Here is a 24,513-nt window from a genome sequence, read left to right as displayed (position 1 = left end):
CTGACCAAAAGGAAAGCAGAAAAGGCAACAAATATAACAACAGTTACAGTAAACATATTTTAAGTGACCGGATCGGTTATAATGTATGTCCCTAACACAGAGTAATAAAGATACTTGAAATGCAGGAAACTTTGAATTTCATGTATAACCCCTTTGTAAATCCTGTTTACTGAAGTCTATTTACCAATATAAGTAAAGACATTACACATAAAAAGACACACGGGAACATCACGAATGATGAATCGGAAATTGCGTTTATTTCCGTTTCCGTTTTATGCTCCGTTGACAGTTACAAGTCCGTATGTGCTGTAGGTAGCCGGTGAAGTAGGTAGCGCTATAAAACCATTTAGAAAAAGCAATGGAAGACAAGGCTCAGATACAAGAAGCGATTAAAAGTCAAGGGGAAGTCGTCCGGAAGTTAAAATCAGAGAAGGCGAGCAAAGAGCAGGTCCGTACTAAGATTTACTCTTAATATTAATTATGATGTTAAGACAAGTGAGTTACAGCATGCTGCGCCATGCTTCGGCATTTTAACTGATTGGTTGTTTGCTAGCTAGATTAGCTATATAATACATGTAGAAGGTTTTCATACTCGCAGTTTAGCTCTCGGTCTTGGAATACATGCTGTTAGCATCTGACTCAGTACTGTCTAATATGATTATTAATCAGTTCTCATTTCGACATAGATTATGCTCAATAACTTGGCTTTCCGAAAAAATGGAAGGCGCTTATATTTAGAAAACAATATCCGCTAAATTCAGGTTTCAGGGAGAAGGAGACTACACTTCCCAAAAGCCAGTTTTTTTTATTCCACCATAGAGTTAGCGTACAGGAAAAGTCCTGCGCTCTAATCGGTCCGGCCTCCTTCATTCAGCCCAGTTAGCTAGCGGATGTTAACATGCATGTTGGCACCTATTATGTAATGAATTAACGAATTAGATAACAATGATATAGCTTTTTATTTTCTTCACGGCTTTAAAACGTGGATTTTCAACGTTCTTATTCTCGTTATGGAAATGTGTAAGGAGAGCTGATGCAATAACACGCATGCGTTAACACGGGCATTATCAGAGCCTGTGACCACTGAGAATATGTAGCTGATACCACAATAAATGCCAAATGTATGGGACGGTGCAGAAGCGTTTACTATTAGCAAACACTAAGACGATCAAGACATCTTCTAGGGGCCAGTGTTTGTTTTAGCCCGTCATAAATCCTCGTAGAACAACATGAATTAAAAACGTGCCCTTTGTGTTATTCAGGAATCTTCTAGACTGGACCATAGAGCATATTCTTATTTCTCAGAGAAGATGCCTTAGCCGAGTCGTTCAGACAGCAGTCTCATCCATTTCCTGTCTTTTATCTGAATTGTTTGATGTTAGTTCTGACTCGCTTTATGAAAATGACACCATAGAGATTTATTGAGACTAAGTTACAAATGCTTGCTGACAGGTAGAGTTTGCTAAATGCAATAACAGGTTAAAGCAGCAACAGTAGACATGTTAACCAACTTTTTGTGGCTGTGGACAATAAGTGAAGGAAAGCGCTATACAAATACAGGGAAAAAAAGGAATCATAGATTTTTTTAAACAGTTCAAGAGGTGCATCTGTGCACTTGTTGTCTAAATCAGTTTTTATCACATTAGTGAAAGACTTTGTTTGCCGGGTGGGTGGGGGGCTGTTGGGCTGCTGTGATTGACTTGCTGCATCTCGTGTTCTGTTCTCCTCACTGTGGTGATGATGCATCATGCCCCACCCTCTCCTAGTGATAGGGTTGCTTACCACTTTTCTCCTGTTCTTCCTGCCTGACCTGTGGTGACCTTGGCCTGTCACACGATTCATCATCTCCACCATCTACTTCACCGTCTGGTTAACCCAACCCTCCTGACTGGCTGCTGCGGCTGGCTCTGTACAACACCACTGGATTATGCTGCACTCTTGATGCACTCTGATCTTTTTTTGGTCCTACTTTACTTTTTTTTTTTTTTTTTGAAATCCATACCATTTTCCTGCACTGTGGAATAACCATGCTGGGCATGATCTGGGTTCGTGCCTGCTCCGCTCTGGTGGGCTTTCGGGCTCCCACATGTGTCCGATCTCTTCACTCTTTCCCTGGGATCACTGTGGCTCAGGTAGGCTGCTGTCCATGTGTTTATTTGACAAGATGTATTCATAATTTTTCACGCTACAGTTGTTAAATACAGTATAAAACCTCTGAACACTTTATATTTTGTTCTGTGTTCTCATGCAGATTGATGAAGAGGTAGCTAAACTGCTGGCACTAAAGGCTCAGTTAGGAGATGATGGCAAAACCCAATTTGTCCTTAAAACACCAAAGGTAAGATTAAAGTACTGTTGTATTTAAGGAAATACACGTTTATATTTACAGAATATTCTGTGGCACAGGCCTGGTATCGTCTGTATTAGGACAAGACAAACACAACCATTTAACTTTATGTCACATGTGTAAAGCTTATCTTACTATCTCAGCAGGACTTGGTGGAATAAAAGGAGCTCTCAATGGCAAAGTACCCGCTACCTTTATATTCGGGCACATACCATTTGATTAAAAGCTTGTTGTAAGTAGAAGCAGGCGTAGCTTTGGTTACAGAGAAGCCTGTCTGTGAGATCATTGGCACCAAGTGGCTGCATTATAATTAAAAAAATATAATAGCTCTAGATAGCTTGTTACCAAAGATCAGATCAAAGAACCCCTTCATAAGAGTGGGTTTAACGAATCAAACTTTAGTGTCGGTAGTCAAAAATGCAAGGATCAGACTACCCCAAATTGTGTCATCAAAGTACATGATGCTTTATGTGGATATCTGCTTATCCTTTAATCAATCACATCTCTTCTAGAGGACCAGAAAATGTCTGTATGGTAAGCTTTCCAATGGTGTGTTACAACCCCAGTGGCTCTAAGTTAGATTTCTTTTTAATGTAAAAAGTTACATGGATTCAGTCACCCAGGCCTAGGACAGCGACCATTTACAACCTCTGGTAGGCTGAGTGGTTACTGGTTACCGCACGGTGAAATCTGTTACAAAGCGGATGCTGAACAAAAAAATGACAACAAACAACAAGTGCATACATATTCTCACAATAGAATTATTTGATTGACAATGTGTGTTTGTCAGGGAACGAGAGACTACAACCCCAAACAGATGGCCATCAGAGAAAAAGTCTTCAACACCATCATCCGCTGCTTTAAACGACATGGAGCCGAGACCATCGACACACCTGTTTTTGAACTAAAGGTAGAGTTTGACTTAGTTTAACAAGTTTGCTGCTTGAAAAATAGGAATGGGAATCGGGTATTAGTTCTTTTAGCAAACCGGTTCCCAGTAGTTCAATTCCTTGGAATTGTTAGTCTGCCAGACTCTCAATCCCGCTTATCGGTTCCACTCGTACTTATGCTACAATTAGCTGACTACTTTCATTTTTATTGCACAAAAGAACCAGAGCGCAATGGTGAAGTGCAAACTGCATTCAGGACCGAAACAACAGCTAACTGCTAAATAACGAAGTTGTGCTGCTAACACAACTTTGGCTCTTTGCAAGCACCTATCCGGTCTTTAAGTGATGACGTGATGAATCCTGCTTCCGGGCCCAAACTACCCTGTGTTTAATGACGCTTTTGTGTTTTTAACATGTTTTAATGCTTTGTATCTTGTTCTATTTAATCTCAAAAGCCCCTAAAAACAGTCAGTGATCACTGTCGGCCTCTCTCGGTTTTTATTACCGCTATTCATTTTAAAGCTCAGCTTTTAAAACCATCGGGAACCCTCAAGTTAACTTTTATCGAGTGGAAAAAAGTTAACGTTCATCCTCCAGCTTCACTGTTTATGTTACGCTAACATAGCTGTGTCGCTAGCCACCACGTAGGACATCGTTATATACCAGCTAGCCCAACTTCAGTAACCCTACAAGTGTCACTGCTGTTTACTTTCATTTATGTTGGAAGTGACAGCAGAGCTGTACGTTTGAATTTTGTCAGAAATCTCTCAGTCAGAACATGCTACATCATGTTTAGGTGGTAAGTAGCGAGCTAACTTCCTGCTAACTTCTAACTCCGTTAAATGTATTAAATTCTGTTTTCATGGATGCCTGGATGTTAAACTTAAGGCTATTGTTAAACTGGATATTAAGAGTTTTACTCTCAGTGATGCCGCAGTGTTCGTTTGACTTTGGGCCCAGACACAGCTAATGACGTCAGGCTTAAAGGCCGGATACAGACAGTGTGCTAATCAGTTTTCAGTTTTATTTGTCATATGCAAGTTAGCACAGGGTCAACATTGCAATGACATGTATTTGACGAGCAGAAGACAGTCACTCAGCAGAATGGTACAGTAGAAAAAAAATGGTTAAGAGCAAAATATTAATAAAATATAGTAAAAGAAAAAAGATTAACAGTTAACAGACTAAATATGTATATATTGGGGTGCAACGATACACAAAATTCACGGTTTGGTTCGATACTTTGGTGTCACGGTTCGATATTTTTTCGATACAAAAAAAAATGTTCATGCCTTTTTAATTTGTCATTTATTAAAATTATAAATATATATTTTAACTCAAAAGTACAGTTTTTAAATTTAATGTTGCTGAAACAACAAAATAATAAAAAAATAAAAAAATAAATCTGACGGAGGAATCACTCATCTTTGGAAAAGAGAGTTTATTACAGAGAAATGGCTCTTTCAAAATAAAAGCTCTACTATACTCTTCTTCTGGGCTATATTCTCAGCAGCATATTAAACATATCAGGTCCCCATAAGGAGAATCCTGTGCTAACGGCTGTCTAAATGACTCGGGTAAAGTTTGTAGCATGCGTGCTTGTTGTTTTTGTCTGCTTCCACTTGTCTTTGCACTAGGATGATGTCGGAGTAAATGTGCAGTCATATTCGTTGTGTTCCCACTAGTGCTGTCAGCGTTAATCTGAAATGACGTTAACACCACAACACGGCAAATCTCCGTTAACGAGCTACTGCGGATAGACCCGTGCGTGGGGCTAGACGGCGTCAACAAGTTAACGAGCTAACTGCGCTAACACACTAGCTCCCACCCATGTAATTGAGCATTGCGTGGCACATCCAACATACTGTTTTACTTTAGTCCATGACGCGCTTACCTTCATACGTCACATGAAAACCAAAATAGTTCCAAAGGCCAGATCTGAATGAGGGTGGGGGAGGTTCAATTTGCCATGTTGCAAGGAGAGCTTAGCTTCTGTCTGGCTAGCTTGCCCTGCGCTCAGGGAATCTGCGTTCGACTACTCCGCCTAGGCTGCACTGTCGAGCGCAGATCCACTGAGCGCTCAACACAGACAGCATCGTCAGAAGGAAAGTTGATAAAATAAATAAAAATTTTTGTATTGTTTGATACATATGGGTACCGAACCGAAAGCACTGTATCGAACGGTTCAATATCGATACGAGTATTGTTGCACCCCTAATAAATATATAAATATATGTACACACTAGTGATTAAATAAAAAAAATCTTAAATAGGAATGTGACGGGGGGGATATTGCACAGTGGCAGGAATGAGCAGCAGTACAGACTGAACAGTTGGTACAGTATTGCACATTTTCTGCCTAATATAAATACCAATAAAGTGGAGTGACCAGTGCAGATTGTGCAGAGTACTTGTGAAGCTGCAGGGTAGCTTCTGAGTGCGTCCTGTGGACTGTGTTGTGTGTGTTTAAGTGTTGTGGTTGAGGTGTCGTATGGCTCGGTGGTAAAAACTGTTTTTGAGTCTTGTAGTCCGAGCAGACAGACTCCTGTGTAACGTCTGCCAGATGGTAACAAGGAGAAGAGCTGATGTGCTGGGTGGCTGTGGGCCTTGATGATGCTGTGTGCTTTGCGGAGGCACCGTTGAAGATAAATGTCCTGAATGGCAGGAAGCCTCGTGCCAGTGATGTGCTCTGCTGCCTTCACCACCCTCTGTAGTGATTTCCGGCTGCTGGCAGAGCAGCTTCCGTACCAAACTGTGATGCAGCTCGTCAGTAAGCTCTCGACTGCACACCTGTAGAAATTTGAGGTGATATTCGCGTTCATGTCAAACTTCCTCAGCCTCCTCAGGAAGTAGAGTCGCTGGCGAGCTTTCCTGATAGCAGTGTCTGTGTGAAGGGTCCAGGAGAAATCCTCGGTGATGTTGACTCCAAGGAATTTGAAGCTGCTGACCCTTTTGACCTTGACACCGTTGATGTGGATGGGCTGGTCTTCCCTGACTGGTCGTTTCCGGTAGTCCACTATCATCTCTCTAGTTTTGCTGATGTTGAGAGTCAGGTTATTTTCCAGACACCACTCGTACAGCGCCATCACCTCCTCTCTATAGGCCGTCTCATCGTTGTCTGTGATGAGGCCTATGATCGTTGTGTCATCTGCAAACTTGATGATGGTGTTGGACTCATGTTTAGCAACACAGTTGTGTGTGAACAGGGAATAAAGGAGGGGGCTAAGCACACAACCCTGTGGCGTTCCTGTGTTTAGGATGAGTGATGAGGAGGTGTGCTTACCAACTCTCACCACCTGGGGCGTGTTTGTGAGGAAGTTTAGAATCCATCTGCAGATCGGTGTTCCCAGCCCAAGGTCGACGAGCTACGAGGCAAGTTTTGAGGGGATGATGGTGTTAAATGCCGAGCTGTAGGGCTGCCACAAACGATTATTTTGATAGTTGACTAGTCACCGATTATTTTTGCGATTAGTTGACTAATCAGAGCATGCATCCATTGAGCGTAAAACCTACAGCTTATTGCACCAGCAGCATCTGCTCTTATATAACTATCATTAGCTTACAGCTTGAAGTGTTTAAGGTGCTAACTAAAAATAAAGACAAGATGATAGTTTATTAAATTTTAATGAAATTTGCAGATTGTTTCGGTGAAGTTTAATAAACTCCTTGCTATCTAAAATATAACAGGACACTGGAGTATATTCTGGAGCATCTCACACTTCTGATAATCAGCTGTCTGCTTGACGTTTATTCAGCTGTGTAAAAACTTTAATCTCAGCCAAACCGATTTACTCAGGAACAAATAAAATACTGAAAAAAGCCAAACAATAACATTTTAAGTTATCTAAGTGACTCATATATCATGTTTAACCTGAGTAGCGAAAGACGGCGGGGGGTTTGAAAACGATTAGCGGGGAGTCCGGTGTTCTCACGGCGCTAGTGAGCCTAGCCCCCGGCTAGCTATCGAGCTAGTGGGTAACAGACGTCTCCGAAAACGTCGGAGCGCTTTTGAAAATATGTGGTGTCCTGATAAACTGAGCAGATATTTGAGGTTTACACAGCTACATTCTCGCCTGAAAATATGTTAAACGTTTATTTTGTGACCCAGAAAGAATAATAAGAGTAATATTAAAACTAACTAGCTACCGCCATTGTTGGAAACTAAGCAGGGCGGTGCTATGAATTTTGGGACACAGCTGCTTCTTCTTCTTCGGGGTTTAACGGCAGCTGACATCCTTGTACATGCAGTGCTGCCATCTTCTGTTTCAGTCCGTTATTACACTCTTAAATCCTGCTACTTATTCCTGCGTCTTTTGGGATCTAACAAAGCTTCAAACGACGCTTCGACTATCAAATTGGTCGTCGACGATTCTGATAGTCGACGTAATCGTGACTAGTCGACTAATCGTGGCAGCCCTACCTAGCTGTAGTCGATGAAGAGCATTCTTGCATATGTATTCCCTTTTTCCAGGTGAGTGAGGGAGGTGTGCATTGCCAGGGCGATGGCATCCTCTGTGGTTCTGTTTGTCCGATAGGAGAACTGAAGAGGGCCCAGTATGTCAGGGAGGGAGGAGCAGATATGACCTTTGACCAGCTGCTCGAGCCACTTCATGATGATGGATGTCAGTGCAACAGGACTGTACTCATTCAGACAGGAGACCACAGATTTCTTAGGAACGGGAATGATGGTGGATGTTTTGAGGGACGTGGGGACCACTGAGTGCCTCAGGGAGAGGTTGAAGATGTTGGTGAACACCTCTGCCAGCTGGTCGGCGCACACTCTGAGAGGCCGGCCTGGGATGCCGTCCGATCCCGGAGCTTTGTGAGGATTGACCCTTTTGAAAGACCATCTTACAGCTTCTGTTTTGAGAGTTAGTTACAGCCTCACTGTCCTCATGAGGGTAGAGGATCTGCTCTCTGTTGTCTGCATCAAAACGAGCATAGAAGTTGTTAAGCTCGTCTGCAGCTTAACAACTTCTCGTCCAAATTCCCCGGAATTTGGATATATGCGGACGGTGGTTTTAGTGATGGTATCGTCCATGCATTTTCCAATATATCCAATGACAGAGTCTGTGTAAAGTGTAAAGTGTGCGTGTTAGTCCCCATAGGGAAATAGTTCCTCTGCATTTAACCCATTCACCCAGTGAAGCAGTGGGCAGCCACCAGTGCAGCGCCCGGGGAGCAGTGTGTAGGGACGGCACCTTGCTCAGGGGTACCTCAGGGTAGCCGTTCAGTGGAGTCGAACCCCCGACCTTCCGATCATGGGGCCACCACTCTACCTACTGAGCTATCCCTGCCCTGTGAGTTCATTGATGTTGCCATCAGCTGCATCCACAAATATCTGCCAGTCAGTTGTCTCAAAGCAGTCCTGCAGGACCTCCTCAGCCTCACTGTCCCGTTTGTAGATGACCCTGGACGCTGGTTTTACCTGTTTCAGCCTTTGTCTGTATGCAGGCAGCAGCAGCAGGAACAATGGTCTGCCTTACCAAAAGCTGGGTCTCCCAGCTCAATAAAGGCAGCGTCAGGATTTTAATTCTCAGGTCCAATAATGATGTCATACAGTTCGTCCACAGCCGAAGCTTTATCAGCGTGTGGGGGAATGTAAACAGCTGAGAGGAGAACTGAGCTGATCTCCCTCGGGAGGTAAAAAGGCCTGACTTTAATGCTCAGCAGCTCGAGGCTCTGAGAGCAGTACGTTTTTAAGATACACACATCTCTATCCCACATAGAGTTAACCATAAAGCACACCCCTCCTCCCCTTTTCTTGCTTGAGTCCTTCGTTCGGTCTCCCCGGTAAACAGTGAATCCATTCAGCGTGACGGTGCGGTCGGGGACGCTGGGCTCCAGCCATGTCTCCGTGAAGGCCAGAACGCAGCAGTTCCTGATGTCTTTTGGGTGTTTAATCCGTGCAGGCAGCTCGTCAAGTTTGTTGTCCAGAGACTGGAGATTTGCGAGCAGGATGCTGGGCAGAGTTGGCTTGCCGTTTCTCTGTCGGGATCGGCTCAAAACTCTGGCACGTTTCCCACTCTTTGTTTTCCCACGGCGTCGCGCAAGTAAACGAAGGATCCCAGGCATCCACGGTGTCGAAACCTGCTGTAAAGTCCGAACTGGCTGACGAACATTGCTCCAAAAGCGTTTGTCCGTCATACGATCGCGCTGTGCGCACAGAAATAGAAAGCAGTACAAAATAAATAATAACATTTTTGCTGAGATGACTGGGAGCTCTCGGCCGCCATCTTACGGCGCAACCGGAAGTCAAGTTCCTCGATTGCTTTAAAGCTTTGTGCTGTTGACTTTGTGTTTATACCTGTTGTTAGCTAGGATTTGTGTTGGTGTGTAGCCTGTAGGTTTATATTGTTAAATGTTAATTATGAGAATTATATATCACATATTCTGTGTGAGACATTATTTTTGACACACTGATCACAAGGAGGTGAAATGCCTTCAACATTCACAAACATTTGACCACACAGCACGCAATTGATTTGCAGGAATGTGGAACACATTGCACGGAAGTGACCTATTTGTCTGTTTGCACAGGAAACATTGACGGGGAAATATGGAGAAGATTCCAAGCTCATCTACGATCTCAAAGACCAAGGAGGAGAGCTGCTGTCCCTCAGATATGACCTCACTGTATCCTTTAAATAGACACAGCCAACTGTACTGTTCTCATTCATGCATTTCCACAAAAATGTTAGAAAGGATTAAAAGAGTGGTGGTACTTTAGACTGAGCATTCAACAGAGTCAGAATACGCAGTTAAATGAACGGGGCTTCTTATTAACCAAGTGCAGCTTGTGAAAAGGTTACATTGTCATGAAAGTAGCAATACATTGTTACTCTGTGGTGTTGTTATTCTTGACCCGCCCTCTTTCAGGTACCATTTGCCCGCTACCTGGCCATGAACAAGATAACCAACATCAAGCGTTATCACATTGCTAAGGTCTATCGTCGTGACAACCCAGCCATGACCCGGGGACGTTACAGAGAGTTTTATCAGTGTGTAAGTCAACTGCAGATGGCATGGACTGAGTTCTTTTTCATAGCATTAATTTTGTCTCACTATGGGAATATCTACTCTGACCTCATCAGAAGGTCAAATATCACAGCTCCCTATAGGCTGGCTCAGTGATGCCTGTGTGAGGAGGGGCGAGGGGTCCCCTATATAATCTTGATTCAAGCAGAAGCCGTTGACAGCCCTGCTGTTTGTGCTAAACTGACACTGTCCATGAATTTTAGTGCAGAACGCTCTGTTCCCTACATGCCAGTGTATAGTAGCTCACAAGCAGTAGCAATACAGTCCTGTAGGTAGTCCGGGTGTTTGGTAGCAATGCTTTTACTCCAAAGCATCGTAGCAACACTTTACTAATAAGGCACTGCCAGCATCACCAACAGGAAGCATTCACGCGTTCAACACTCATTAGCAACAGCGCTTAATGTAGAAACTGCCCAATATGCAGCAAAACCTCCAGAAAAGTAGCACTACCTTTCACTGCTAGGATTCAAAGTCCACTAGCTACCCGAGGCTACAGCTAGCTACCCGAGGCTACAGCTAGCTACCCGAGGCTACAGCTAGCTACCGAGGCTACAGCTAGCTACCCGAAGCTACAGCTAGCTACCCGAAGCTACAGCTAGCTACCCGAGGCTACAGCTAGCTACCCGAGGCTACAGCTAGCTACCCGAGGCTACAGCTAGTGTCACTACCCGATCCGTACCGGAAACCCGATCCGTACCCCGCATGCACAAATCTTACGTCACTTCCTCTCTTTGCCAACATTGCGACATTCAATATATTTGAATGACACGGTTAGCGCCCAGTTAGCTCCTAGCATTTCTCAGCAGCTCTGCCTCCTTTTCGACTACCGGGACATTTAAACAATGGATAATCCGTATGCAAACAAATTCATGCTTTTCTCCTCAACAGAGAGCGTCCCCCGATTGAACAACAGCGCCGTAAAATAAGAAGAATGGCGCCTAATTACGGAGTTAATAATACAGACTTTGTAATGTGTCACGTGAAGATTCAGCAGCCAGATGAAGTGTTTACTGACAACTGACAGTGATAGCGCACATCATCATCATTATTCCAACAATCCTCTCCACACAGACGAGCATAAATAATTTCCCCCAGGGATCAATAAAGTATTCTGATTCTGATTCTGATTCTGATAAACACACTCGACTGTCACTAAATCAAATTTAACACACGTTTGTAATGATGCTAATTCAGTTTACAATAGGGTTTATTCGCTCAGTCAGCAGGTGGCAGTATCCTCGTACACTGGGGAGTAAATTGCCATTAAACGAAGAGAAGAAGACGAAAACCCCTGCACATGCGCGGTACGGATCGGAGAGTCCTGATCCGTAACTATCTTTTTATTTTTCGTTTTCGTCTACATTATATTGAAATGTTTCATTATGGGAAACATTTTAAGAGATACTTATTATTCTTAACATCTTAACAGATACTCTGACCCGTAACTATCGTAAAACGCTTCAACCGGAAGTAGACACCTTTCGTGCATGCGGGGTACCGATCGGGTTTCTGGTATGGATCGGGTAGTGACAGCTAGCTACCCGAGGCTACAGATGTGGAAAACTATTGTTGAGGAGTAGCAGGTGGTTGGTGTACTTTGGTAAACGGTCACTGCTCTGATGCAATAAAAAAATGTGACTGTTAAATGCTGTCCACACTCCTTTCCCTGATCGCCATGGAGTGCTTCAGAAGGGTCGTCGAGGCCCACATAAAGGATTCCATCAATGTCACTGTGGGCTACAGGAAAAAACGTTTTTGCAGATTGTTCCTGGCTCAGACTCGGGTGCAAAAAGTCTCAACCTGAGCTTCCTCCTCTACAATTTGGTCCTGGACTTCTTAACCAGCAAAATCCACAACATCTCTTCCTCCTGCATCATCCTCAGCACTGGCTCCTTCCAGATCTCTGTATTAAATCTCACCTTCCAGGTCACCCTGCTGACATATGACGCCAGAGCATCAAAGCTGTCGTACAGTCTTTGTAGATGATGCAACACTTTGCACAATACATTTTTATGTATTTTATCTATTGACTATTTCAGTTTACACTGACATCTGCTGCTCGTCACCACTGATGACTGACTTAGAAGTGACAAGGTTAACATGTGTGTTTGTGTTTGCGTTTCAGGATTTTGACATAGCAGGGCAATACGACGCCATGATCCCAGATGCTGAGTGTCTAAAGATTGTACATGAGATCCTCAACGAGCTGGACCTCGGAGACTTTCGTATTAAGGTTTGTCACTTAGTTGAGCTGAGTGCTGCCGTGGTGAGTGAGTCTCTCTAACCACATCTTCTACATGCAGGTGAACGACCGACGCATCCTTGATGGAATGTTTGCGGTGTGTGGCGTTCCAGATGACAAGTTCCGAACCATCTGTTCAACGGTGGATAAACTGGACAAGGTACTGAGGCTTACTGCAGTGAACATCCAACTCTTCTAATCACTATACTCAGTTCTCCTGACCCTCGTACTTATGAGAATGTTGTCAGTTGTCAATATTCAGAAACCAGTATTGTGGAGGTAAAAAGGAATGGCATTTTTATTTGTGACACCTCTGATGTAATCTAACAGCACTGTAAGCGTCTCCTTGGAGAGCTGCTATGTTGATGCCATTTGCATGAAAATGTTATGTGCAGCTGCTCAACAAGAAATAAGAAGTGAGATTAATCAGATGTGACTCTGGATCAGATCCGCCTCAGATGTACCACAGGCTCAGAAGAGTAGGTCCAGATCGGAAATCACTTACAAAACAGGATTGGACTGGATCAGGATGGATGAACCTCAGTGTGTGAAGAGGACTCTCCATTTACATGCACAAACTGGAGTCTATTAGATAGATATGATACAAACCACTGCAGCACAGTACCTGTAATACCTACAGCATGTTCTAATCGCTCTAATAGGATATTATGGTCGACAGTATCGAACGCTGCACTGAGGTCTAGCAGGACAAGCACAGAGATGAGTCCACTGTCAGAGGCCATAAGAAGATCATTTGTAACCTTCACTAAAGCTGTTTCTGTGCTGTGATGAGCTCTGAAACCTGACTGAAACTCTTCAAATAAGCCATTCCTCTGCAGATGATCTGTTAGCTGTTTGACAGCTACTCTTTCAAGGATGTTTGATATGAAAGGAAGGTTGGAGATTGGCCTATAATTAGCTAAGACTGCTGGGTCTAGAGATGCTTTTTGAGTAAAGGTTTAACTACAGCCAGCTTGAAGGCCTGTGGTACATAGCCGATCATTAGAGATAGGTTGATCATATTTAAGATCGAAGCATTAATTAATGGCAGGACTTCTTTGAGCAGTTTTGTAGGAATGGGGTCTAAAAGACACGTTGATGGTTTGGAGGAAGTAATTATTGAAGTTAACTCAGAAAGATCAATTAGAGAAAAAGAGTCTAACTTAACATCAATGGTACTAAGAGTAGCTGTAGATAATGTTACATCTGTGGGATGATTACTGGTAATTTTTTCTCTAATGATAAGAATTTTATTTGTGAAGAAGTTCATGAAGTCATTACTAGTTAACGTTAAAGGGATGGTTGGCTCAACAGAGCTCTGACTGTTTGTCAGCCTGGCTACAGAGCTGAAGAGAAACCTAGGGTTGTTCTTATTGTCTTCAATCAGTGATGAATAGTAAGATGTCCTGGGTTTGTGGAGGGCTTTCTTATAAAGCAGCAAACTATTTCTCCAGGCTAAATGATGATCCTCTAAATTTGTGACACGCCATTTCCTCTCCAGCTTACGAGTCATCTGCTTTAGGGTACGTGTTTGAGAATTATACCACGGAGTCAGGTACTTCTGATTAGAGACCTTAGTTTTCACAGGAGCTACAGTATCCAGAGTCGTACGTAGTGAGGAGGTGAAATTATTAACAAGATGATCGACCTCTGGAGCAGCGTTCAGATAGCTGCTCCGCTCTGTGTTGGTACAGGGCACTGAAGATGATAACAGTGGGTGGATTATATTCTTAGGATGTTCTTGACAGATGTCTTTGCAACCATCTAACTTCACTTAGGAAAACATTTGCACATCAAGAAAGATTCTTCTTCAGCCACTTTAAAGCCCTTTGAGTGCTCGGTCAGTAGAATAGTGCTATATAAGAACCGGTCCATTTACCATTTATTTACCAAGAACTCAAATATTTACTGATTAGAGCATTTTAATGATTTATAATCCTGTCTTCCATGCACTTGAGCAGCTCCTCAGTGTATGATGAAATAGATGCTGTAAGATGAAGAGATATTAGCCACAAATGGTAAATGGCCTGTATTTCTATAGCGCTTTACAGTCATCCACCCATTCACACAAATGTCATTGATTATCACGGTTTAGAGAAGTGTGTTTGCATTTGTGCAATTATTTTGAACTGTGGGTGCTGATTTTAAGTACAAGTAGGAGTGATGTCCCGTCTGAAGCTGAAGCTCCAGCGCGTGCCCAAAAAACGAACACACTGCTTCAGAAGCCCTGTGCCGAGGCGAGGGTCGTCTGAAAAGAGTCACGTGATTGATGACATCTGAAGCTTCATTTGTCAAACCCCCGATTCAGTGGTTAATGACGAATTGAAGGGAGGATAAGAAGGACAGACGCAACAACATTGTCATCCCCTATGTAGCCGGTGTATCAGAGACACTCAGGAGAGTTTTCTCCAAGCATGACATCCCGGTGCATTTCAGACCCAGCAACACGCTCAGACAAAAACTGGTTCACCCGAAAGACAAAACGCCAAAACACAAACTTAACAATGTGGTGTATGCTGTACAGTGCAGCGAGGAATGCTCAGACCTCTACATTGGAGAGACCAAACAGCCACTTCACAAGTGCATGGCACAACACAGAAGAGCCACCTCCACAGGACAAGACTCAGCAGTCCGTCTGCATCTTAAGGATAAAGGACACTCTTTGAGGATGCCAATGTTCACATTTTGGACAGAGAGGACAGATGGTTTGAAAGAGGAGTGAAAGAAGCATCTATGTCCACTGTGAGCGACCATCTTTGAACAGAGGCGGGGTTTACGACACCAACTGTCTGCCATCTATAATCCAGTTTTGAGATCCCTTCCCAGACGCCTTAACGCCCACTCACATCCTGGGCCATCTGACCTCAGGAATTTGCATGATAAGGTGGGGCCAGGTTTCACAATGAACTCACCCGAAACTCTGGCTGATTGGGACCCACACCCAGTTTCACACCTTGGCTCAGGCGATTAGAGGATCATCAGGGGGTCCTTTTGTCCCTCTGTGGGGGGAAACTCCCACTAGGTTTATATCTGGGACTCTCCACCATTTGACCTTAGAACTGAAGAAGCTTCTTGGATGAGAGGTGAAACGTCTTCAAGCAACTTAAAGAAGTCCAGACGCTTTTCTTTGCAAGCTCCTTTGACTACGATGACCTGGATGGCTGAGAACCTTCACAGACATAACGAATTGAATCATTGGTGATTTTTTTTGCGACAGATAGCGAACTAGTGTGCGACATAATGAGAGTTATAATTTGTAAGAAAACACAGCTGCAGTATATCTAAACGTATCACATGGAGGCAGGGACTTCACTGCACAAGCATACTCCCAACCTATTGTAACATCGTGTTGTACTTAATTAAAAAAAACAAACACTATATATTAATACAAAACATCAAGAAGTCCCAAGCAGAGGGAGAACACACCATGGTGCATGGTTACATGAGGAAGGTAAAAAGCACCACATCAGCCCGATGTCAGACTGAACTGTCACATTATCATGTTAAACAGAAGCTGTCATTTCAGCTCTGAGTGGCCAATCATAATGCAGCACTTCACTTCAAGTTGTAGATTCAAGCTGCTCGTCATATTTTTGGCACCAGGTGTCACCAAAGAGCTCTGTGTTGAACCGTCTTTAAATACAAGGCTCAGTGCTTCGGTGCTTGGCAGGTTATGATGAGGGTGTGGCTTATCAGCAGATGGGTATAACTAGTGCTCCACAGAGCTGCCATGTTATGTTGGTAAATATAACAAACGTGGACTGTGCTGTAGTCCCGTCTATGCCTGCAATGATTGCAGCCCTGCTGCTCACGGTCATTCGTTACAAGGCTGCTGAGCGTTTCTCCATCTCTCACCTCTTTTTACTCACCGTGTGTTTATGCACCACTCTGACATTAGTCATTAGTCAAACACACAACCGGTCACAGGAGATGGACTACCCGAGAGATGGACTACCCGAGAGATGGACTACCCGAGAGATGGACTACCCGAGAGATGGACTACCCGAGAGATGGACTACCCGAGAGATGGACTGCCCGAGAGATGGACTGCCCGAGAGATGGACTGCCCGAGAGATGGACTACCTGAGCCTGGTTAAAAGGGAGTTTTTCCTTCTTCTGTCACCAAGTGCTCACACAGGGTCATCTTCATGTTGGTTTTTTTCTGCATTATTGTTGGGTCTTTATGTTACACTATAAAGCACCGTGTTGTTGTGGTTTGGCGCTATATAAATAAAGTTGAATTGAAATCCTTACCCGTGTCCTCCTCTAGATGTCCTGGGAGGACGTGAAGAAAGAGATGGTGAATGAGAAGGGCCTGTCAGAGGAGGCTGCCGACCAGATTGGGGAGTACGTCAGCATGCAGGGTGAGACTGTGCCCAACATCCACACAGCTGATGTCTGTAGAACAATCAGCGTGACCTGAACTGTCGGCTGTTCAGCGGAGGCATTTTTTAGCTCTTTTTCTTCAGCATCAAATAAAATGTGGTCCAAGCTTATGCTGCACTCCCACAGACTCAGAAACACAACATTAAACATTTTATCTTGTACCACCACAATGATGAAATAGAGCATGCCAAGGGAATCGCTTGTGCAACACACAGACTGACTGTGCTGGATGTAATGCAGGTGGAATGGACCTGGCTGAGCGCCTCCTTCAGGACCATAAAATGTCTCAGAGTAAGCAGGCCTGCGCTGGCCTCTCAGACATCAAACTGCTCTTCAAGTACCTACAGCTCTTCCATGTCACAGACAAGGTGAGAAACTGATCTTGGATTTCTCTGGTATAGGATTCCAGTATGAGTGCTCTATAGCAATGATCTGGTTTCCATGTGGACAAAAAAGGTTTTATACTGGTCATGCAACCCTGTGAAAAACTAGCACACCCTTACTGGTTTTCAGGGTTTTCCATTAGGTCATGGTACCTGGTACCATTAGCATACTAATTATGTCACGGGACGCTCGGCCATGTTGCTATAGCAACAATCACGCACTTTAGGTGGTACTCGATTGTAAGTGAAAACCAGTCGATCCGAGTTGAGTGAACCTTGGCAAGTGAATCCGAGCAGGTAAATGGAAAAGGGGCTTTTGTTTCGTCTCTCTGTTGTTTTTCTTTGTTTTTCCGTTCTTCATTCTTCCCTGCCTGGATACGGACTTTGAAATTCTGCCTTCTCTAGGTGGTGTTTGACCTTAGTCTGGCCCGGGGTCTGGACTATTACACTGGAGTGATCTATGAAGCCGTGCTGACTCAGGCAAGCGCAGTCTCAGCCGCTAATGAAGCTCAAAACGGCGCCAATGCAGAAGAGAGTGTGAGCGTGGGCAGCGTGGCGGGAGGGGGCCGATACGATGGCCTGGTGGGCATGTTCGACCCCAAGGGGAGGAGAGTCCCCTGTGTGGGTGTCAGCATAGGTATCGAAAGGATCTTCTCCATCATGGAGCAGAAGGCTGAGGTAATGTCTCGCCTGATATCTGTGAAATAAAATTTAAGCTGGAGCAGCTTTACTGTTCTGTGAATGATGCACAAGTTCAACAGTGACATGGTTTTATTGTTCAGGCCTCACCGGAGAAGGTGCGCACCACAGAAGTTCAGATCATGGTGGCATCTGCTCAGAAGAACCTGCTGGAGGAGAGACTGCAACTCATCTCTGAGCTCTGGAATGCTGGCATCAAGGTAGGTGTGTGGCAGGGGGTGTCAGGACAGATCAGGGGGGAGATACTGTCAACAACCCCACCCTAAGAGTTTGGGTACCTTGTGTATCCACCAGGGGGAGCAGTGTGGCTGCTTTATCCGGTCTTTAAGTCTGACTTCATCAGCCGTTTCTGTGTCCAAAGTCTGCTTCAGCTCCCAAAGTCAAACGAACACTGTGGCATCACTGAGAGTTAAACACTGTTTAAATTCATCTTTAATCATCAGTGTTGCTGCTTTACCAGGTGTAACAATTAAGTTTAACATCCGGGCATCCATGAACACAGAAGTTATTACATTTAACGGAGTTAGAAGTTAGCAAGCAAACAATTTATTTATATAGCACTTTCAGAACAACTCCCAGCTGAACACCAAGTAGTGTACACTTGACATGCCAGAAATGATACACAAAATAAGTTAAAATAAAATAAAGTTAGCAGGAAGTTAGCTCACTAGTTTGCACCTAGACATGACGTAGCATGTTCTGACTGAGAGATTTCTGAAACAATTAAAACGTACAGCTCTGCTATCACTTCCAACATAAATGAACACAGAAAACTAAACAGCAGTGACGTTTGTAGGGTTACTGAAGTTTGGCTAGCTGCTATATAATGATGTGCTACGTGATCGCTAGCTACACAGCTATGTTAGCGTAACATAAACCACAGGTTCCCAAAGTGTGTGTGTGTGTGGGGGGGCAGAGCCATTGCAGGGGGGGCGCGGTATGAAAAGAAAAAAAGAACACTTGGACACTGCTAGCATCATGGACAAGTGTTTGATGGGGCGCCTACAGAAACGCAAAGCAGGAGATGAAGCGTCGCTGAATAGTTTCCAAACCAAAGACTAGAAAATATGGTGAAGCAAATCTTCCCTTTGGCTTCACCTGGATTGGTTTTCCCTGCATCAGGAGCAGCGCTGGGCTCTTCAAATCACGGACAAACAGGATCCCACATTCTTGATCTTTAGTTCACAAACACTTGTTGTAATGACTAACTACTCCTGACATGTTGGAGATGTTTGCTCTTTATACAGTAAAGTTACAGCAGGATACAAATAACATCAGGCTGATCCTGCCACGATTTGTTCCCTCGGTTCAAACAAACAGGATCCCACAGCTGTTTATGTTTTTAAACCCATTTTGCACAGAGAGGCATTTTTTGATTTGATTGCAATGTTGAATATTATTACACAGGAAACAACTACACGTAAAATAATCCCACGGTGACGCCTCTGCCTTTGTAAATGGAGGGACAGTAACTGTATGTAAGCCTGTAAAACCTGCAGACAGTCAGATTAACAGTATTTCGTCTCTATCATTCTGCAATTCATCTCATGTAAACAATAACGTGGTCACAGCGTGACGTGGAACAAAACACATACCTTTGGCGTTGCGTGACGAACTCTGTATTCCTCGTCCACACGTAAACACAAAAAAGGGTTTTAAAAAATCTCCGTTTTCGGTGACTCGAAACAGCGTTTAAGTGTGGGCGAAACAGCTGCGCTTTCAAAAATACCCGTGTAGGTGCGGACGCAGCGTGACAGAGTTAGTAGTTTATTTTATTACTACCTGCAGATTACTTGTATTTGCTTAATTGTTTACTGAATGTTTGAGGTGTGAAATAAACCGCAATGGAGCAAAATATGGGCGTGTGGTTGGAGGATGTGTTAGTGCGTGTGTGCACGTGGGGAGGGGGGGCGCGAACATTTTTCTTGTAAAACAAAGGGGGCCCAGCAAAAAAAGTTTGGGAACCACTGAAAGATACAAAACATGAAAACATGTTAAAAACACCACAGCCTTAACAAAGACTGAAGCAGGGTTGATATGTCATCACTTAAAGACCAGATACTGCAGTCATAATTATGATGGAGTCATTATGTTCAAGCCTGTCTTAATGAGCAGGCCAGCTGCTCTCCATCCCCACAGACTAATATTTTTTTAAACTATGCAATCAAAAAATTATTAACAACTGGTGGAAGCTTTTTAAGAGTGACAATGAATAAATAAACACAACACATAAATCAACAATTTTAAGGGCAGCTTTCACAGACAGGTAAGACAGCCCGGTCATTAGCATTACAGCACATGTCCGTGTTGTCTATTGACCAGCGATCGACTACGGTGGTGTGAAAAAGTGTTAGCCCCCTACCTGATTTACTGTATGTTTGTCACACGTGAATGTTTCAGATCATCTAACAAATTTTATGTTAGACAAAAATAGGGCTGCTCGATTATGGCAAAAATGATAATCACGATTATTTTCACTGAAATTGAGATCACGATTATTTGACGATATTTATTTAACCCTTTAAGACCTACTATAGAACCAAGTCCACCAGAGCTTATATTATTTTTTTACATGCTGTAGTGCCATTTGTGGGAGCATTTCAAGTTGCTATACATCAATACAACTGTTATAGCTCATATTTTAATAATATGTCTGCATTAAGTCCATAGTAACTACATTAATTACAAACAAGTGCAATAAACTACAAAAAAATTGAAAATCGTTTTTGTTTTTTTACATATATTTCTACTTGGAGAAGTTTAAGAGGTTTATCCCTCAAAACTTTAAATACAAAAAAAGTTGCAAAAAATAGTTTACAACAACAGGAAATTTATTTTGAGTGTCTTCATAGTTTTATTTTGGAGATACAGCAATTTTTATATACTGCAGGAAAAACAAAAAACAATCCTATGATGCAAATTTGCAAAGAAAACAGCAGGTGCATCAAAATAAACTATTTCCAGCAGTGCAATATGAGTCCTAAGCATCCCAGCAACTATTCAGAAAAGTCAAACATGACTTATAAAAACACTAGTATAGGCTTTTAAGGCCTACAAGTAAAAAACTAGATTTTCTGCGAAAATGACGTCACTTCTGGTTTCGGGCAGGAAATGCGACAGTTCACGTTGACGTCTTTTTCAAAGTGGGAAGTGTTAAGAACAGCTGATAGGAACGGCAAAGCGTGTTTCTGGAATATTATGTTTTTGTTGCTGCAAGCGCTTTTTATGCAATTTTTGCAAAGCTTTATGTGGAAGGAAACCGTGACCGAGGACAAGCTGATGGCATCAGATGTAAGTACAACTCCTCCGGTTTCATATGCAAAACAAATTATTGCGCTAGCTTAGCGGTTCAGGTTCTACAGGGAGTTAAAAATGGTTAGGCAAAACGGAGCGTGCTGCTCTGACGGCTTTAAAGGGTTAACAATAACAATGTATTGAATAATGACTTTAAAAAATAATATAAAATAGTGTGCAAATACTAATAACAGTGCAAATGTTTGCAATATAAGAAATAAATGAAAAATGTAAACATCTATGTTTAGTGAACTTTGCAGTGTTGCTCTGTGGTGCAGCTACGACACCGTAGCAAAGTTTACACACTGTGTCTACTTGATCCACGTCTGACTGAACCCATAATGTTTCCACACCACTGAAGTTTTGTTTTTTTTACCTCTTTTCAACCAACGGCAGTCACTCTCCTCTCCAAATAACTTCTGCTTAGCTTTCCGAGCTTCCCTCGGGTCCTCTTAATTGTTGTGACGCGTGTTCGAAATGGAGAGCAGTGCGCTTGACTTACCACACGGAGCAGCGCGAGAGTAAAGCATGAGGGAGGGGCTAATAATCGGCTCAGTCATTTTTAATGATCGTTGAAAGCCCAGATCGTAATCGTGATTAAAATTCGATTAATTGAGCAGCCCTAGACAAAAATATTACAAACTGCATTTTGTGTTTACTTATATCATCTTTGTCTAATATTTAAATTCGTTTGATGATCTGAAACATTTAAGTGTGACAAACAGGAAAAAATCAAAATCATGAAGGAGGCAAACACACCACTGTATGTGTACTGGTGAGATGACATCGGAACAGTAAAGAGCGTGTGTGTGTGTGTGTGTGTGCAGGCTGAGGTGATGTACAAAAAGAACCCCAAACTGCTGAGTCAGCTGCAGTACTGTGAGGAAGCAGGAATCCCCCTCGTGGCTATACTGGGAGAACAGGAGCTGAAGGATGGAGTGGTGAAGCTGCGTGTAGTGGCAACCAGAGAGGAGGTATGATGCACGCACACCAAGTCATTGTAATTACACACATAAAGAAATGCTCACACACACGTCACGTTATCTTGCTGCCCCCCCCTCTGCTGTTTGTGCACAGGTCGATATATCCAGAGCAGATCTTATCAGTGAGATCAAGAGGAGAACTGAGGCTTAGCCGCTTCCTGCTTGTTTAGCCATAAACCAGCCACGTTATCTCATGGGCTCTTCAGAACTGTGTACAGAATTCCTTCCCTGGTCCACTACAGAGCAAAGACACAGCAGCCACGTGGACTGGTGTTACACAGCATGTGGTGCTCATGAGCACAGCAGGAAGCTAACAGGGAACATGTTTAAATGAATGATGTTGCTTGTAATGTGCTTTCGGGTGTGTAAAAGATGCCTCACTCGTTGTCATTGTTCACATTGTTCAGTAGGGTCTCTGGTGAAGAGATGGTAGATGTAAATCACACCAAAACAGTCAGTGCACTATTTAAAAAAAATACATAGGAGGATAGCTGTAGTGTTTAAGACCAAGACTGAGAAAATGTTACACATTTGTTTTCTACATGAATCACGTCATGATTTACTGCAGTTAAAGTTCTAAGAATGCTCCTGTCTGTATAAAATATCCTGTACTGCCCAGTGTCTCAAATAAAAAGCTTACATTTTGCTCAAACCTGGGAAAAGCTTCTGGTTTCCACATCTGTGAGAATGTGAAGGTCCTCTTGGATGAAGACGATGCTCCCACCACCAAACACCAAGCTGCCAACTTTACATGTGTCTTTTAAAGGGCTTAAAAAAGTCCAATAGAATTACTCGGCTGATAATGTGCTGGGGTTGTCCTTAAGCAGCATCATTAGAAGTTACAGCATTTCATTGCTATGCAGCTGCATTGACACCTGACGCTGTGCAATGGGCACACTGATGGTTTTGAACCTCGTGGTCAGCTCAGTACTTGGGATGCGTTTCCTCTGGGCACTCGTGTGCTAATCCTGCAGCAGTGCATCTCAAAATACGAAAATATTGTGACGCTCTATGTATTTCAGAAAGATAAACTTGATCACCACAACCTCAAGAGGCTCATCGTGAAAGTAGATCCCAGCTGTCTTTGCTAATTATGGATGTTTAGTGGGCTTTAGTGAAGGTGACAAATGATCGTATGGCCTTTGACAGTGGGCTCATCTCTGCTTGTCCTCCTAGACCTCAGTGCAATATTTAACACTGTTGAGCATGCTGTAGGTGCAAACAGATTTACTCCAATTTGGTCATGTAAATGGAGTGGTCTTCAGTTCTGTGCTAGTACCAATTCTGTCCATTACGCATGCTTTCCTTAGGCAGTATCACTGGAAGGCACAGCATATTCATTGCTATGCAGCTACCCAGCTTTAACTATTAAAGCCAGATGACACACACCATATTAGTTAGGCTGCAGGGATGTCTTAAAGATAAACATGTGGATGACATTGAATTTCCTGCTTCTAAATTCAGATAACACTGAGGTTATTGTACTTAGCCTTAAAAACCTTAGAAACATGGTATCCAACCACATACTTAATGTGGATGGCATTACTTTGGCTTCCAGTAACACTGTGAGGAACCTTTTTAGTCATTTTTGAGCTTCTTGAATGTGCATGTTGAAGAGTTATGTAGGACTGCTTTCTTGGATTTGTGTAATATCTCTAATTAAAACTGAAAAGCTTCCTGTCTCAGACTGATGCTGAAAAACTGGTTTTTGCATTTAATACTTCTGGGCTGGACTATTATAATGATCTAACATTGGACTGAAAAACTCTTTGATAGTCAGTTGATACAAAAATGTGAGAGTACTGACAGGGACTAGAACGAGAGAGCAGGTTTCTCCCATATTCTGTTAAATCCAGAATCAAATGTAAAAATCCTTCTCGTACAGAACTGTTGATGTAACTGAGATATAAATAAAATTGACTTGAAGTGCTGACAGGGTGAAGAAATTGGTCTTCTTGGGATGTCCATTTCGTGGCCCGTCTCTGATATCCTCTGTTGTATTAAACTTGATCTTCAGTTTGGAAATACTACTTGGTTTCGTGGAATACGAGCTTCCACGAACATCAAACACGGCTTTGAGCACAGATAAGCTGAAGTGGATCTGAGTCCATGCTCATAGGTGCAAGTTTTGCTGGCAGCTTATTTGTTTTGTTTTGTGCCCATCAAAATAAACTCCAACGCCATAGATTCTCAGCAGGGCTGAGGATTCGGCTGCCACATTAATAATTGACATATGAAATGATCTCGGGGG

General features: G+C 43.1%; 1 protein-coding gene across 2 annotated transcripts; it reads left to right on the top strand.

Annotated features, from left to right (window-relative positions):
• Positions 1-275: 275 nt before the first annotated feature.
• hars (histidyl-tRNA synthetase) lies at positions 276-24,083 on the top strand. Of its 2 annotated transcripts, XM_086261438.1 has the most exons (14): positions 297-448; positions 1,767-2,132; positions 2,252-2,338; positions 3,138-3,257; positions 9,778-9,873; positions 10,117-10,242; positions 12,401-12,508; positions 12,579-12,677; positions 16,788-16,881; positions 17,144-17,271; positions 17,692-17,964; positions 18,069-18,185; positions 22,107-22,253; positions 22,357-24,083. In XM_086261438.1, exons 2-14 carry the CDS (start codon positions 2,028-2,030, stop codon positions 22,411-22,413), a joined length of 1,557 nt encoding a protein of 518 aa, XP_086117564.1. In that variant the 5' UTR covers positions 297-448; positions 1,767-2,027; the 3' UTR covers positions 22,414-24,083. The 2 variants fall into 2 exon arrangements, with proteins under 2 accessions (XP_086117572.1, XP_086117564.1); XM_086261446.1 differs by lacking the exon at positions 1,767-2,132 and having other exon boundaries at positions 276-448; positions 22,357-24,081.
• Positions 24,084-24,513: the final 430 nt, after the last annotated feature.

Source organism: Aulonocara sp. 'chitande type north' Nkhata Bay, linkage group LG2, assembly GCF_057382095.1.
Source record: "Aulonocara sp. 'chitande type north' Nkhata Bay isolate Kocher_YH1m ecotype deep benthic linkage group LG2, A_spYH_male_GT1.1, whole genome shotgun sequence".
Taxonomy (NCBI): Eukaryota; Metazoa; Chordata; class Actinopteri; order Cichliformes; family Cichlidae; genus Aulonocara; species Aulonocara sp. 'chitande type north' Nkhata Bay.
The sequence above is the reverse complement of the archived record's forward strand: the minus strand, read 5'-3'. Positions and strand labels throughout refer to the sequence as shown.

Coding starts and splice junctions, on each gene's coding strand:
- hars (XM_086261438.1), top strand. CDS start 2,028: ATGCTGGGCATGATCTGGGTTCGTGCCTGCTCCGCTCTGGTGGGCTTT. Junction 2,133..2,251: donor CTGGGATCACTGTGGCTCAG/GTAGGCTGCTGT, acceptor GTTCTCATGCAG/ATTGATGAAGAGGTAGCTAA. Junction 17,272..17,691: donor TCTTCCATGTCACAGACAAG/GTGAGAAACTGA, acceptor TGCCTTCTCTAG/GTGGTGTTTGACCTTAGTCT.